The 15,756-nt window shown below is 35.4% G+C and overlaps 1 protein-coding gene across 1 annotated transcript; it reads left to right on the top strand.

The window, feature by feature from the left end:
* Positions 1-437: 437 nt before the first annotated feature.
* On the top strand, positions 438-15,726 carry LOC104462339 (inositol hexakisphosphate and diphosphoinositol-pentakisphosphate kinase 2; the record flags this gene model as incomplete). The annotated part of the gene is made up of 14 exons (XM_010074248.1): positions 438-834; positions 2,356-2,551; positions 3,231-3,321; positions 4,216-4,301; positions 5,659-5,813; positions 6,219-6,320; positions 8,096-8,257; positions 9,381-9,502; positions 11,846-11,947; positions 12,505-12,591; positions 13,529-13,604; positions 13,694-13,803; positions 14,838-14,923; positions 15,601-15,726. Coding segments are annotated over exons 1-14 (1,645 nt in total), but the record flags the coding sequence as incomplete, so codon positions are not given.
* Between the last annotated feature and the right edge of the window lie 30 nt (positions 15,727-15,756).

Here is a 15,756-nt window from a genome sequence, read left to right as displayed (position 1 = left end):
TAGCATTTTTGTCTGTTTGCCATTGCCATTTGATCTGGAAACTTTTGTGGAAAAAACAGCTGATGACAGGGATGGTGAGTTAAGTATTGTAAATATTGGAGAAGATTTTTGTTTTATTTTTTGGTATGAAAGATATACTTTGCACTTTACCCTGCGTAAGTTAGAAAAAAAACCCCGTTTTTACTTCCATGACTTACATTGTCTATTTTTAAAATATCTGCACCTGTAGTTTGAAGATATCTTGAAATTATTCCCCCTGCTCTAAACATACATGTGAAAGTGTGAACTGTGCGTAGTGTGCATAGTTTTATTTCTGATTCTGTGCTCACAGGTGTCTAAATGTCTGAGGGCTTTTTCTAAATGAGAAGAGTTTACTTTTATGTGCCTTTACCAAGTGTGATTTTTCTTTTTGTTGTTTGTTTGGATATTTCTTTTAGGTTAAAAAGTCGTATTATCTCAGGGAAGGAGTAGCCTATTGTGGGTTTCTTGGAGCAGCAGCTAAACCCAATAATGAGCAGATGATACCAGTTGAAACAGTGTGTGGCAGACATCATCACAGTGGCAACACCGCGCAAGCAACATCAAAGAGCAGGGGACTTCTATGTTGCTAAGTCATCAGGAAACATGCCTAGTATCTCAGCTGCCAGAGTGGCTGCAATTTCTACATAGATCTTTATAGATCTTGTAGCCATGTCTGTCAGTGCAACAGAGAGTGATCCTCCTAGATTCTTCGTGGGTGGAGAAGATGGGGAAGAATTATTGGATTCAGCCAGATCTACAGATTACGAACACTTCTATGACCATGGGGAAGAAGAGGAGGAAGAGTATGATTCTGTATGTACTGAAGGGGGCATGTGTGTACTATTCTGTATGTTCTCTAGCATTATTTTATTTTGAAATGGGATTAGATCACAAAAATCTGATACCGAAAGGGTGTTATGAATTAGGAAGTTGTTCGTATTTGGATAATGATCTGTCAGTTATGTTTAGAAATGCCACAGACTTGAAAAGTAAGTATACCTTGAACTTTGAAGTAGATATTCTTGACCTTAATACAGAGTTTGAGGGCAGGGGAGGTTGATGTGCCAACTTTGCAGACTTAATTTGGGTTCTGGGAATGAACTTGATGGCATAAGGTTTCATTTTATTTATTTGGATAATTAGTAGCAAAAGAGAGAGAGAGTTTTTCTTTTGTGTTTATTGTTGGCTGCTGCAGAGTTAACTTTTGATTTTTCAGTTTGAACAGACTCAACATTTCTTTTTTCATATCATTGTTTTCACTAAAATCCGACATGTTTTCATTTTTCTTCCTTGGTGTATAGAAAGTGCATGCTAAAATAATCTTAAATTATACAGTAGTTTATTATCCTTGCAGAGTGTTCTGAATTGTATTTTAGCACTGTGCTTACCGATTTTTAGGGTTTTTTAAGACAAACTAGTTATTTCATTATGCATGAGTCATGCCGTTTATTTTTAGTTGTATTTTGCTGTTCTTTTAGTCTATAACATTTCATTTTAGGGAATAGTCAGATTAAATTTTCACTGCTTGCAAGCATGTCTAAAAAATTTAAATGCAAGGAAGTGCCAATAAAACACTTCACCATGATTAGAAGTAGTTTGGAAATGCAGAGAAGTAGTGCAAAATCAGCAACTTGGACAGCTCAGTTCATTCAGGGTATTTTAGCAAGGGAAGGTAATTGGCTGTTTTAAAAGAACAGTAAGTTGAAATAAAGAATTGTTGTGGGGTTTTTTGTTTGTTTCTTTTTAAACACAGGAGTAGGTTGGCTGTTGCACTTAGCAATACCACTAGGAGAAGGAATTTTTAAAGGCTTATAACATGAAAGAAAATATGGAGTATACAGAAGAAAAAAGAAACTGTGTGCCCAAAATAGCTCAGAAACCTAGAATAATATTTTCTGGTTTACTAGTTTTCCTTTTTACAAGGAAATTTCATATTAAAGTAATAAGGTGAGAAGCCTTATGACTACTAAGTAATGTAGAAAAGTTAAATAGTTTAAAAATGAATGACTAGTTAATTTCAGAGTAAGCCATAAGTATGATTCATTCAGATTTGACATTTCTGATTTATTTTTGTTCCTGATACATTACTCACAAAAAGTAGTGTAGAGCTATTGAACAATTTCATTTTTCGAAGCATTTTTCATAAGGATGCAATGCGATGTGCTGACATGCCGCATTTTGTTACCTGCTAGAAATTTACTTGTTTAAAAATGAAATTAAAGGTAGTACCTGAATTTTAACAGAAAACATGTGCTCTAGTATTTTGCTGCTAAAACCCTGTTGTGTTCTGAGAAAACTTAAAAATAATAACTGCTTTTTCCCCCCCCTCTTCAGCCACCAGAAAGACAAATTGCAGTTGGGATTTGTTCAATGGCTAAGAAATCTAAGTCCAAACCAATGAAAGAAATTCTTGAACGCCTCTCCATGTTTAAGTACATAACTGTGGTAATATTTGAAGAGGATGTTATTTTGAATGAGCCAGTAGAAAACTGGCCTTTATGTGACTGTCTCATTTCTTTTCATTCTAAAGGTAAATCTTCTAATAATACCATAAATATTTTTGATATCTAAATACTTTAACCAGTTTGAGGGTCTTTTTTTTTCACCTTATAGTTTTATTGGATTTTCCTAGGAAGTGATTAGTTTGTCTTGTTTAGCCTAATACGTGACTTTTAAAATATAAGCTTTTTAAAATGACACTGCTTTCATTGCTTGAAAAAGTCCTGTCTGACATGGTATTTAAAACAGCTATTCTGTTGGTAAATATTTGTGGAGCCAGTGGAAATGGTGATCTAATACTTGGTCCAGTAATGGTGAAGGCATGCTACTTTCTCAACAGGAGTGTTCATATATCTCTGCTAGTATCTAGTGTTTTTTGTGGGCCTGGGCAGTGAGCCAAAGATGAGTAGACTGAAGTTAAAGATCGTATTTTCAGGCAGAGGCGTAGCCTTAGTTCTGTCCCTATGGAAGTGGATGACATGTGGAGTGACGAGGAAGAAGTTGGAGACAGACTTTTGGCTGCCTATACTGAAATTAGGCTATAGTTTCATGATGGTCTTAAGCTGATGCTATGTGTGTCTATAGTTGGGGGGGCATCCTCCCACTTAATATTTCTGGTTGTACTCTGAAGCTTAAATATGAGGGTTCCAGACTATTTACAGGTGTTGTGTCTTGTAGTTTGAATTTGTTTGCCTTTACAAATATTTCAGGATTTCCACTGGACAAAGCAGTTGCCTATGCAAAACTCAGGAATCCGTTCATAATCAATGACTTAAATATGCAGTATCATATACAAGACAGGTAGGTAACACTACTTAGCTTTAAACAGCAAACTGCTTTTAAGTAGGAGACTGTGAGAGTCTGTCAGTGTTGCATAGCAGCAGTTCCAGTGTGTTGTACAATAGTCTAAACAAAATTACAGTGAATGTTATGTTTTATTAATGTATGCATAATTTTCTGGGATATGTCTTTAGTTGTGTTTTTTTCTTTTCCTGCCTTTTTATTGATATGTCTGAAGATCTAACAAGGTAGAAATTTGATGATACATTTGAATGAAGCTTAGCAAATGAAAAAAATAAAACTCTGGAAATATGTATGGCATAGGCATGTATAGGAACTGTACAACCTCCTGTAATTGTAGAATTCATGTGACTTACTAAAGGTCTCTTTCTCTGGTAAGTGGATACTTAACACAAGTTTTTGGTGTTCCGACATGGTGTGGTTATTTAAAGTGAATTTCCTTTGGGCTGCAATCATGCATAAAAAATGTTAACAAAACAATGGTGAGAAAAATACATAAACATTAGAGCCTTCTGAATAGTGAGCAGACTTGCTATTTTGGATGCCTTCAGCTGCTGTCCTGTATAAACACTTTTAAACCTTCATGTTAATAATTTCTTTTAACAAGAGAATTGTTCTATGTAAATTGTTTTTGCACTGCCAGAATAGAGAGGCCAGGACTGGCATAGCAAATTGCATTTTTACTGATACTTATGAGATCACTGCAGAGGTACAGCTGTGTCAGTGACCTTCAAAGCATTATATTAAGAAGCAGAGTATTAAATGTAATCTTACCCTGTGTGATTTTAAAAACAAAAATTATATGTATTTTGCTTCTCCCTTCCTCATGGACTGTAAAATTCAAATATGGCAGGATTTGCTCTTTACTGTGCAACTTTTGTCCTTTTCCTCTAGGAGAGAAGTATACAGCATTCTTAAAGCTGAAGGCATTTTACTTCCTCGCTATGCAGTTCTGAACCGTGATCCAAACAATCCCCAAGGTAAAAACTGATGACTAAAATATCAACCATTGTAATCTCTTTGTTTCCACTGGAAAACAGTACATACCTGGCAGAAGGCTAAATTTCTCTTGCTAGGAAATTAATTAATTGGTGCAGAAGTTGATTTCTCCTCCAGTATTTAGAGTATTGTTGTGGATTAACCCCTACTGGCTGTGGGGGCAATATGTGAAAGGGAAGGCATTGAGGTTGTGTAAGCAACTCTTCAGCAATGACTGAAACATCAAGACTGTTTTGGTCACAAATTCCAAACATAGCACCATAACAGTTTTTGTGAAGAAAATTAACTCCATCCCAGCCAAAAGCATTACAAGTATACATCTGAAAAGGACAATTCTGAAGCCTGGGGTCACAGTCCTCTTACAGCTGTCACAGAGCAACTAGAATATAAGGGCCTCCAAACTCAAAATGAGATTCTAATATGTCACCAAAGAGAGCAGCATTCATGATGTTACGTTACCCCAAATAATTAGGAATTGTACTTAGGAAAGTAATATTGACAGAAACAAGTCAGACTATTGAATACTTTCCCTTCTGGGTACAAGCAATGTGAGCGTAATCTAGTGCAGACAAATCTGCATATGATATATTCTGAATATAAATTGGAATTAATTTTTTCTGTACCTGTAAACAAATATAACAGCTTTTTCTGCTAAAATGAAACTTGCAGCAACAATAGGAGATTACAAGGAGATGTCAAGACACAAGAGTAAGAGCTAAGAAGTATTACTCTGGTGTAGCTCTTAAGAGGTAGGGATGTTAGGTTAAAATACCTGCAAAATCCAGGGGGAAAAGGACTCATTCTTGCTACAAAAGTCAAATAAAAGCTGCTGCATGCAGTAGTGAAGAGCTTTCTGATCCCTGATTCCAGAGGATCTAGTCCTCTCTGCAAAGTGCATCAACCACACAGTATGAGACAGTTCTCAGCCTAATAAAAGTACTGTTGCATTGGGCACCACATGGTGTTCATTGTCCATCTGCCATCCCCCTTATATTTCAGAGAAAGGCAGTGAAGAGAGAGACAGTCCTACCCCCGTCTTCAAAACATTAAAAAAATAATACCACCTATGCAAGTTTATGCATCTGTAGGAGATGATTTCTTGTCTGACACTGAGGGAATCAACAGAAATCCTGGAACACAACATTAAGTTACATAATATAAATGTGGTGCAGCAGACATGTTCAGCACATGATCATCAAGTCTTTGTGCAGACAGTGGCAAACCAGTGAAACAAAATGTAATATAGTCTATTTCAAACTACAAAATTACCCCAAATCTCCAGTCATTTCATTCCATTAATATATTATTACATTTCTGTTGTTCACACTATTTCTTCAGAATGCAACTTGATTGAAGGAGAAGATCATGTGGAAGTGAATGGAGAAATTTTCCAAAAGCCGTTTGTAGAAAAGCCAGTTAGTGCTGAGGACCATAATGTTTACATTTATTATCCAACATCTGCTGGGGGTGGAAGCCAGAGGCTCTTTCGAAAGGTGAGGGTGCTGTACTAACCCTATTGAGAAGTTGTAGATGTCTGACAGAATTGCAGAGTAATTCCGTCCTATCAGTTATGTTATCTGGGACCTCTTTTGTCATGTTCTGCTTGTGTAGGGGTAGTGGCAGATCAGACCAGTTAATTTCAGGGGAACATGTAGATTGAATGGAGACCCTTGTTCCTTGCAGTAGATTGTCAGCCATTGCAGATTCTTATGGATAAACGAAGCATACACCTACGGTGCATTTTTATGATCTTATAAAAATCTTTTGTGAACAATCAAAACCTGCTTGCTTCATTTCGTACAGGAAGTGTTTTCTTAGTACAGGTGTTATTTTAAGGAATGCTAAAGTTTCTCAGGCAGTAGCCTATGAGTTTACTAATAGAAAAATATTCACTTCAGATTGGCAGCAGAAGCAGTGTTTATTCCCCTGAAAGCAGTGTGAGGAAAACAGGCTCCTATATTTATGAGGAATTCATGCCTACAGATGGCACTGATGTGAAGGTATGACAACTATGCATTCTTATTTGTATTTAGAACAATCAAGTGCTCCAAGAGTTTGTCAGTTTTAAAGATGAAAGTATATCGTTGTGTCAAAGATTAATTTTAATGACATTTTGATATGGTTCGTAAGCAAAGAATGTAATTCATGTTCTACTTAAACACAGTACTTGCAATGTAGAGCAGCTTTGCTTATTATGTTGAAATCAAGAGCTGGAGGCTTATTACCTAGCACGTTGTCTTTTTTGTATTGTGTTAGTGCCAGAACAGCATATACTTTCCTGTGTAACTTGCTAGATGCTGCCTAGATATTTTGTCTAAAGATTACAAAGAAATCTGTAATTGAAATAGATTTTTCCAACTATCTCAGTAGAATAATTAATAAAGAAAAGTTATGTACTAAAATTATATGAAGTTGCAGAAAATAATTCATTGACCTTATCTGTAATTACTTTCACTCTTTTGTTCGTTTATTTTCTTGACAGATGTATTGATTGGTTATCATAAAAGAGTGATAAAATAGAGCAATAACAGAACAGGTTTTAAGCCAGCCATGTACGGAGATTGCTTTCTTTCCCTTCTGTTATTTTTAAGCCCATCACAAAACACGTGGAAAAAAAATGTTTTACAACGTGTATGAGAGATCATGTATTTAGACAAAAGTGGAGGTTTAGAGAGTGGGAGATCTAATCCAATCTTAGGCCAAAGAGACCTTTTACCAGTTGCAGTCAACTTGTCCCAGTTGGTGATACATGAGGGGAATGCTCATTTTATGTTGTCAGACAAATTCCCCGTTCTTTAAGTTGCTACGTTTCTATGAGTTATTCTCTTTAGGTGGTTATACTGTGCAACACTTTGCAATAGGTTAATCTGAGTTTACACATGTCTGTATAAGAATTTTACAAACTGTTTCCAAAAAGGTTTCTTGCAATCTGAAGAGATGCAAATGACTTGAGGGGTGGGGACTGTTTCGAGTACTACTTGTACTATGGTCATCAAGCAGCAGCTGTGGACTTCAACACTGCAAATAAAGAATGGATTTTCTGTCAGCTTTATATTAGGCAGCTTCACCCAAGTCACTCTCTTGCCTGAAATGACTAAATTGGCAGTATTTGCAGTTGTCTGGTTTAGTTGAATACTTTTTTAGCAAAGATTAAAGTTTTGGTTTTAGTTAAAGTGACAATAACCCATTTTTGAGAGCTGCTGACAAGTCTCTTCTAGCATATGTCCCAGTCCTTTCAGTGAGCATCAAAACTGTGGCAAAGCAGATATCACAATCATTCTCTAAAGCCTCTGGCTTGTCATGCTAAAACTGGGCAGATCTTTGCCTTGTTTAGTCCTGCTTAAAATATGAAAATATTTTTTAATGAAGAGAATCACTTAGTCCTACAGCCAGATTTCCATAATCAATTAGACTGAAATAATTCTCAAATTAATCTCAAATTTCTGCAGATGTTTTGGAGAGGAAAATATTATTCTTTACCTCTGTACCACTGTAATTAGGAAATACATTTGTATTCATCAAGTTTTAGAATTATTATTTTTCTTTACCTGTGCTCCAGCTGTTTTCTCCTCTTGCTTTATCCTACATTGTCAGTAAATGATGGGCGTTCTCTGAAGGCAGAGAGGAAGGTACTTTAGAGTGACCTTTTCAGTGATGAAAGCAGCTAGTATCTTTTGAAGTCATTATCACATATGAGGTACATTTATCAAGATGCATGCATATATGTAGTGTAATTTAATAATACTATGTCAAGAGTTCCTGTTTTTCAATACAGGTGTACACAGTAGGTCCAGACTATGCTCATGCTGAAGCCCGGAAGTCTCCAGCTCTGGATGGCAAGGTAGAACGAGATAGTGAAGGAAAAGAAGTGAGGTATCCAGTCATCCTGAATGCAAGGGAGAAGTTAATTGCTTGGAAAGTATGCCTTGCCTTTAAAGTAAGCTGATTACTTTCATATCTGATCAAACATTTAGTTTTATTAGTTCTTTATTACGTGAGACTTCTGTAGGGTTTTAGTGCACAGAGCCAGCAGCGATAATTACTGCAGACCTCCTAGGAAGGAGAAAAGTTGAACTTCCACATCTAGATCTTTTTTTAATCTAGACAAATTCTTCCTTTAATGCATTGAAAAGTTCTGGATGGGTTGCTTATGTTGCGTAAGTTTCCTGAATTCATATATTGCTGTTCTTTGCTAGTTCACAGTGTCTCTGTGGTATGTGTAATATGTTCACACATTTTGTTAATGGTTTTAAGTTAGTGAAACGCAATTTCAGTTGTCAAGTTTATGTAACTTTTGTTACCTAGTGTTTGCATCGGGCCCAACTAAATGTTAATTTAGTACTAATATGAGTAGGTCCTTATTTTAAGTGTTCGATTGTTTCCATTTTTGTATAGTTTTAAGATTCATTTGTTCAAAACTTCATTCAATCTCTTACCCTCCTTTCACTTGTCTTATTAAAAGGCTGGCCTTCAATCTGTCTCATTACCTGTGTGTAACTATGATGGCATTCTGGAGCCTATGGGGCTTGAACCTCTATTGCCTGCCAAAGTGGGCTTTGAGATCTAAAAAAGTTATCTCACACTATATTTATAGCATCATGGCGTCTAGTATCCTGTACTTACAATGTCAATGTTCTGTCAATTGCGAAACTATCCTGTCAAATTTAAATTTGACCAAAAATGTTTTTATCAATATTTTGTCGTTTCTTGCCTGCCATCCTTAAAAAATATGTGTAGAGGGAAACCACTATTAGAATAGTGAATTTATAGGTCTGTCATTGCTTATGCTGTAAAACTTGAAAGTTAAATTTGTGCACATGTGACCTTGATCTTCAATGCTGACACTGCTGAGGATATCTAGGAAGGGTAAAAGTTAGGGATATAAAGTTTAAAATAGGAAGGTGTTTGCATGACACGAGCGAACCTAACGTGGAACTGGCAAAAGGTAGTAAGTATAAAATCTGTCACATTTTTGTTGTTTTCAGCTAAATAAAGTTTATTTAGAATAAGCAATCCTAAGGAAGGTGATCAGTGACTTGAACTTTTATTCTTAAAAACAGCAGACAGTTTGTGGCTTTGATTTGCTGCGTGCTAACGGACAGTCCTATGTCTGTGATGTGAATGGCTTCAGTTTTGTGAAAAATTCCATGAAATACTATGATGATTGCGCTAAGATTCTGGGGTAAGAGTTTACTGATTTATTTCAGGAGTTTTGCCTATTAACTCTGTATGTGACGATATGTGCTACTTATTCCTAAATTAATTATTTAAAATGAAATATCATGTAAAATAAGTAATAAAAATATTTAAAAGAATCCTACATGAACAAATCAATTCCTTATTCCTAAAATAAACCAAAACATCTGAGTCTGAGTAAACACTTCAGGCTAACTGAATAAGTATTTCGAAAGCTGTATTAAGTTCTTAAAGGTAGTTGAGATTTTTTTCAAGTAGAGAAGCACCAGTGGGTGGTTATGCTTTCTGCTGTTTAATATGTGCCTGAATTAAATGTACATTGTCCTTGATATGAAACTGCTGTATACTTGTATGTTTGTGGATTTCATAGCAGTAAATCCAAACTGAGGTAGTATCATGGTGTCTTCTGTTATACCATCTTCTCTCTGCTACTGGAAACAAAAAGTATAACAAGGGATCATACAGGTCTGAGTAGTGAACTCTATGCCAATGAAGTGGTGCCCTGTTTTGCCAATCAGCAGAGTTAGCACAGAGGACACAGGCACCAAAAAGAAGTAAACTTATTTTTGCTTATGTCCAAAATGACAAAGTAATGAGGAAAATAGTACAGAGAAAATAAAGCAAGATAAGGTAAAGCAGCAAGACAACAAGCAAACTACTATAGCAAGCACAAAATAATGTAATGCACCTAATCATTACTACACAGAGTTAGTGACAGTGATTAAGAAAGATACATCACCAACTGCCCTATATTACCATCATCCAGATCTGCAGACGCTGGGGAGCCCGTTTACAGCGAAGGATTTGGAGAACTCATCCTGGCAATTGGGAAATCTCTATACAGTGCGTCCACTGCATAGAGGAAGCTTCCAAATTTCCCTGCAAACAGTCCCCGCTTTTATACAGTTAAATAAACAATTTTATATCTTAAGCTGCGAGAAACATCTGGTGTAGTTTTTTTTTTCCTTGTTAACTTTTTCCCACGCTTGGCCAGAGCCCGAGAAAAGGTTAAGAAGAAGTAAACGTGTCTGGTTATCTTTGATTATGCGTCTCTAAATAACGCCCATCACTGCCCTGCTACCTTCTGTCACGTAGAGGTCTGTTTGAAGGTTTGAGTTAGGTTTATCTCTTTTCGGCAAGTGGAGCCACTGTTACACAGCTAGTATCTTACAGCAAGCGTTACAGCAATGCTCTATAAGCGTTACAACAAAAGCTTTTATAAATTGGCATATATTCATAAGGTAATACATTGCATATGTGATCAATATGATACATATTAGGTACATTGTTAGGTTGTGGGGTTCACCTAGAGGTCAGCTTTGGTTCAGGGCCTCACTGCTCAGGCCCTAGTATTTCATGCCCTCAAAGTAGACTGATCCCATTTTGATTAGTTAAACTGGCTTTACAGTAAGATTGCACTCATGAGATACAAAATGACTTTGCATTGTCAAATGGTCTGCGATATTATGAGATGGAGGAAGAGCTAAGCTGAAATCCTACATAACTGTAGCCCTGTTGTTTTAGGCCACTTTTTGAGTTATAGTTGCAATTCTCAGACCTATTTGATTTCTCTTTATTCAAATTGTTGTAGCTGTTATCATTTTTTCCTTGTGCTTAATTCCTTAAGGGTAATACATTGCAGTGTTAAGTAACAGCAGATTTTTTCCAAGCTTTTTAGAAATTAAATTTTGGCTTATGCTACTTTAAGATGCACAGTTTTTTTTCCGCAGTGTTACTGCTTCTTATGTAGTTATTAATTCTGTATATTTTGATGAAATACTTGGAAAACAGAACATTAGCAAGGTTTAGCAACCTTCTATAGGTTCAGGCAGTGTTATCATTTTGTAGTTATGACCAGAAACTTTAGTTATTTTTCCAGTTCTATCACAACAACTGTTGAGAAATTACCACTAAAGGTACTAGTGACTCCTTGATGAGAATGACTTGCTGATAATCAGGGACTTTCAGTTAGGCAGTGGAATCTGGTATCTGAATATTTAAATGAAAAAAGACTAAATTATATCCAAGGAACCCTTTTAGGAACTGGAGTTCAAAACTGAAGGTTCTTACAAATCCAGGGCCATTAGGCTAATGTTGTCTCTGTAGCAGTTGTAGTAGCTTTGAATTGTTGTTTAAGTGGTTTTTTATTATACAATTAGAAGAAAAATACGCATTGAGAGGTTCATGACTGCTATTACTCTGGTAATATAACGTAACCACATTGATAAAAATGCATGTATATATTATCTATTTGGTTTGGAGTTTGTATGTGTTGTATATGCTGTGCTTTAAACTTTGTGTTTTTTTTTCTTTTTAACCCCTTTTGTAGAAATATCATAATGAGAGAACTTGCTCCCCAGTTTCAGATACCATGGTCGATTCCTTTGGAAGCTGAAGACATCCCTATTGTGCCAACCACCTCTGGCACAATGTAAGAAAATAGTAGCTACACCTGAATTGTACAAACTACTAATGTAACTTTTGTGTGAATTTTTTTTCTCTTCACAAGGTGTGCCCACTTTGGCCTATGAACGCTTGTTTTGTGTCATGAGAACAAGGAAGGAATCACAATTCCTAAGCCAGCAGTCAGAGTTTCTGACCCTTAGTCAAGCTGAGTACAGAACAGCAGATTTTCAAGTGTAGTGTCTTTTATGCATAGCTTCCTTCACTGCTAATCGTTGTTCCAGCACCAACTTAATATGCATTTCTAATAAACATACTCTCTCATTTAATGAACCTCAAAATTGGTGTTTTTAAAAACTACTTAAAATAGATATTCTGTAGTTACCCAAGTCTTAAAATCAATATTTATATTTTATACGTGACATCATTTTCGGTTAACCTTATATTCTTGCATATCCTTCCGTCACTTCTGTAGTTACGTCATATAACTACAACTTTGTCAATTGTCTTGATTCATGATGGTTTTAACATTAAATAAAAGACCCTAATATATGGAATTGTGAAATATAACTCTTGAAATTTCAGGATGGAGCTTAGATGTGTTATAGCTGTAATACGCCATGGGGACCGAACACCAAAACAAAAAATGAAAATGGAAGTAAAACATCAGAAGTAAGTAGAATCTTGGTAAAGATTAGCTGGGATGCTTTAGAGCGGAGCTCACTTCTTGGAGATTGTGCAAGCAATGAACTGAGCTGGAATTGCATCATGCAAGTTTTTTTTCTCTTGTTTTGTTTTCTTTTAAATCTAACTGATACTGAAGCTAATTAGCAACTATGCACCTCTCTTTCTAACAGGATTGTCAGATTGCTTGTGCAGACTTCCTTCATCATATGCTGTGTTTTGTGAACTGTCCTGCCTGATCTTAATGAAAATGCATTTGTCTCTACAGATGTCTTTATTCAAAATAATGCAGCAGAGAGTATTTCTGGTTCAACATTTGACTGTGACTTCTGCCTTTCTCTTTTTATCATAACTGTTCTTATGTGAGATGCCATCTTGCTGCACCACCTTTATGTCCTTTACTTTTGTCAAAATGTGATGACTCTGAATTTCTGGTAGATGCCATCTTTATGTTAGCATTCATAAAGCACCTTGCATAATTGGTGTGGAATTAGGGGCAATTTCAGTAAAAATAATTAGTTGTTTTGAGACTAGATTCTTGCATTCAGAGATACATACTGTAAATGTGTATGACTACTCATGTGGTATTTTTAGTCCCTGCTTCTATTTATCATTCTTGAAGATTCAGACTTGACATATTCTAATATTATGTCATTTGATATATAGAGTATCTTCCCCCCCTTTTTTTAACACTTAGCAAGTCAGTAAGAGAACATTTTTAGTGCTCTTATGTCTCTAATGTGTTGAAGACTTTTATAGGAAATGTGATTTGAATAAAGGTTGGTTTGACCTCTGTAGTGCAGGTCTTAACATGCTTTTCAAATAGTGTAAAGATGCTAATTTGAGACCACTTTAAGGGTTGCTTGTTCAAGTAGTATTTTAACTTCTTAACTGTAATTTTTAATCAATGTTCTTTCTCTTAAAGGTTTTTTGATCTGTTTGAAAAATGTGATGGATATAAATCTGGAAAACTAAAACTGAAAAAACCAAAACAGTTGCAGGCAAGTTTGTCTTTATTTTCTTGCTGTGGTATTTTATAAGCAGAAAATCATTTATTTATTTAAGTAAATCCTATGTTTTCTTTCTGTAGGAAGTGCTTGATATAGCAAGACAACTCCTTGTAGAACTTGGGCAAAACAATGATTCTGAAATTGAAGAAAGTAAAGCAAAACTTGAACAGCTAAAGACTGTGTTAGAAATGTAAGTATCTAATTTTCAGGCTTCATGGTAACAAAGTTGTGTCTGCTATTTTGACCTGTTTGACTAGTTACTGCTTGGATTGCAATGGTTATCAAATATGTAATGATATATTAATTCAAGCACAAGTTTATCAAGAGAAAGGATGTCATGTTTGACATTATGTAGGAGAACTGTGCCATCTCTGTTTTTTCTTTATCTTTTTTAATTTAACTTATTGCTTTATCTAGTGTCTCAGTATACTTTCTACGTGCAAAAGTTACTTTCTTTGATCTCAAATTTTATCTTCTTGCATGTTTTTAACCTGTAAGGATTAGAGTGCAGGGTCTGCTTCTTACCATGTGTGACATAATGAAGTCTAATGGAGCCAGTGAGAACTTTCACTGTGTGTACTGTCTACTTACAGCAAACTTGGAGCATTCCAAATAAATAAGGCTTTGTATATTAAGTCTGAAATATTTAATAATTTAAAAAAAAAGAAAAAAAGAAAGATCTAAGGCTTCAAGGTTTTTTAAAGCTCTAGGGTCGCAGAACTCTAAATGGTAGTAGGTAACTTCAATTTTTAAAAAATGTGGGCAAAGATAGTTATTGTTGAAAACTATGATGATTGTTTGAAATAATACTTGAAAACTTAATTGGCTAACAGAATAGTGGCTATCTGCACTGCCAGGTCAGATTCTGGATACTGGTAGCCACTGTAGTTGTGGATCTGAACAGATAAATTACTTGTGCAGTCTGCAAATACTTTTTTTTTTTTTTGGTCAGTTTTTTGTTCAATGTGGTGAAAAAAAAAAGTAGTAAGTAGTATTTAGATAGTATTTTAAAATGTTTCATTGTAGAATAGTTGATATTTTTGTAGTCATTCTGTGCTCATTGAGTTGTATGTTCTAAGCACTGCTTCAATAAATGGTGGTCAAATGCACAAATCAATGACCAGCATAGATTTATTATATCCTGTTACAGGATCATAATAGATTTGGAGGAAAACATGTTTTTTCTTGCTCTCCTCCTCTCTCTTCCCCCTGTTCCTATTTCAGGTATGGGCATTTTTCAGGCATAAATCGCAAAGTTCAGTTAACATATCTCCCTCATGGTTGCCCAAAGACTTCCAGTGAAGAAGAAGGTAGTTATATTACTTTTGCACCTAATTATTTAATATCATGTGTGTTTAAATAGTCACTGACTAGTGGTATAACATGTCTTGATGTTAAGAAGAAGGAATATGTTGTTTGGAATTAATGTTTGTGTTGTTGGCAGATATTCAGAGTCTCTTATTCTGACGAATCCTGCACGTGAAACTATGTAGCAAATTTGTATTCTAACATTGCTTTTTTGTAACAGAAAAGTAGGGTGAAAAGAAGGGTTGGTGATTCACCAGAAATGGTGTTTTGGGGCTGGGATGGGAAAATCTCACTCAACATTTACTGCTATCTTTAAAACTTCCGCAAGCTTTTCTGGTCCTTGACCCATGGTTATCGACTGAAATAACTGTAGGGTGTTTAGCATCTAATTTGTTTTAATTTTTCTGACTCACTTTACTTTTTGCTTCAAATTTCATGCTAAATATTTTTCAGTTATGTTTTCTCTGTAATGTAACTACTTCAGGTTTCTCTGTTTCAGTGCCCATTGAGTTCTCCAGTTAAATGTATTCTTAATGTTAGAATGCTATTAATGGTTCATAATATTGAAGAGATTCTTTTCTGAAGATCTACATAGTCCAAATATTTTTGTTCATATGCAAAAAAAAAAAAAATTTGTAATATACTTCACTAGTAAACTCCTCTCTCTATGTACAAATAGATAATAGAAGAAATGAGCCATCCCTGCTTCTGGTTCTAAAGTGGGGAGGAGAATTGACCCCTGCAGGCAGGGTTCAAGCAGAGGAGCTTGGAAGGGCTTTCAGGTGTATGTATCCAGGTGGACAAGGTAAAAAAAAAAAAAATATATATATATATT

Source organism: Pterocles gutturalis, unplaced genomic scaffold (genome assembly GCF_000699245.1).
Source record: "Pterocles gutturalis isolate BGI_N339 unplaced genomic scaffold, ASM69924v1 scaffold12882, whole genome shotgun sequence".
Classification (NCBI taxonomy): Eukaryota; Metazoa; Chordata; class Aves; order Pterocliformes; family Pteroclidae; genus Pterocles; species Pterocles gutturalis.
Note: the sequence above shows the minus strand (reverse complement) of the source record. Positions and strands in the feature narration are given on the sequence as shown.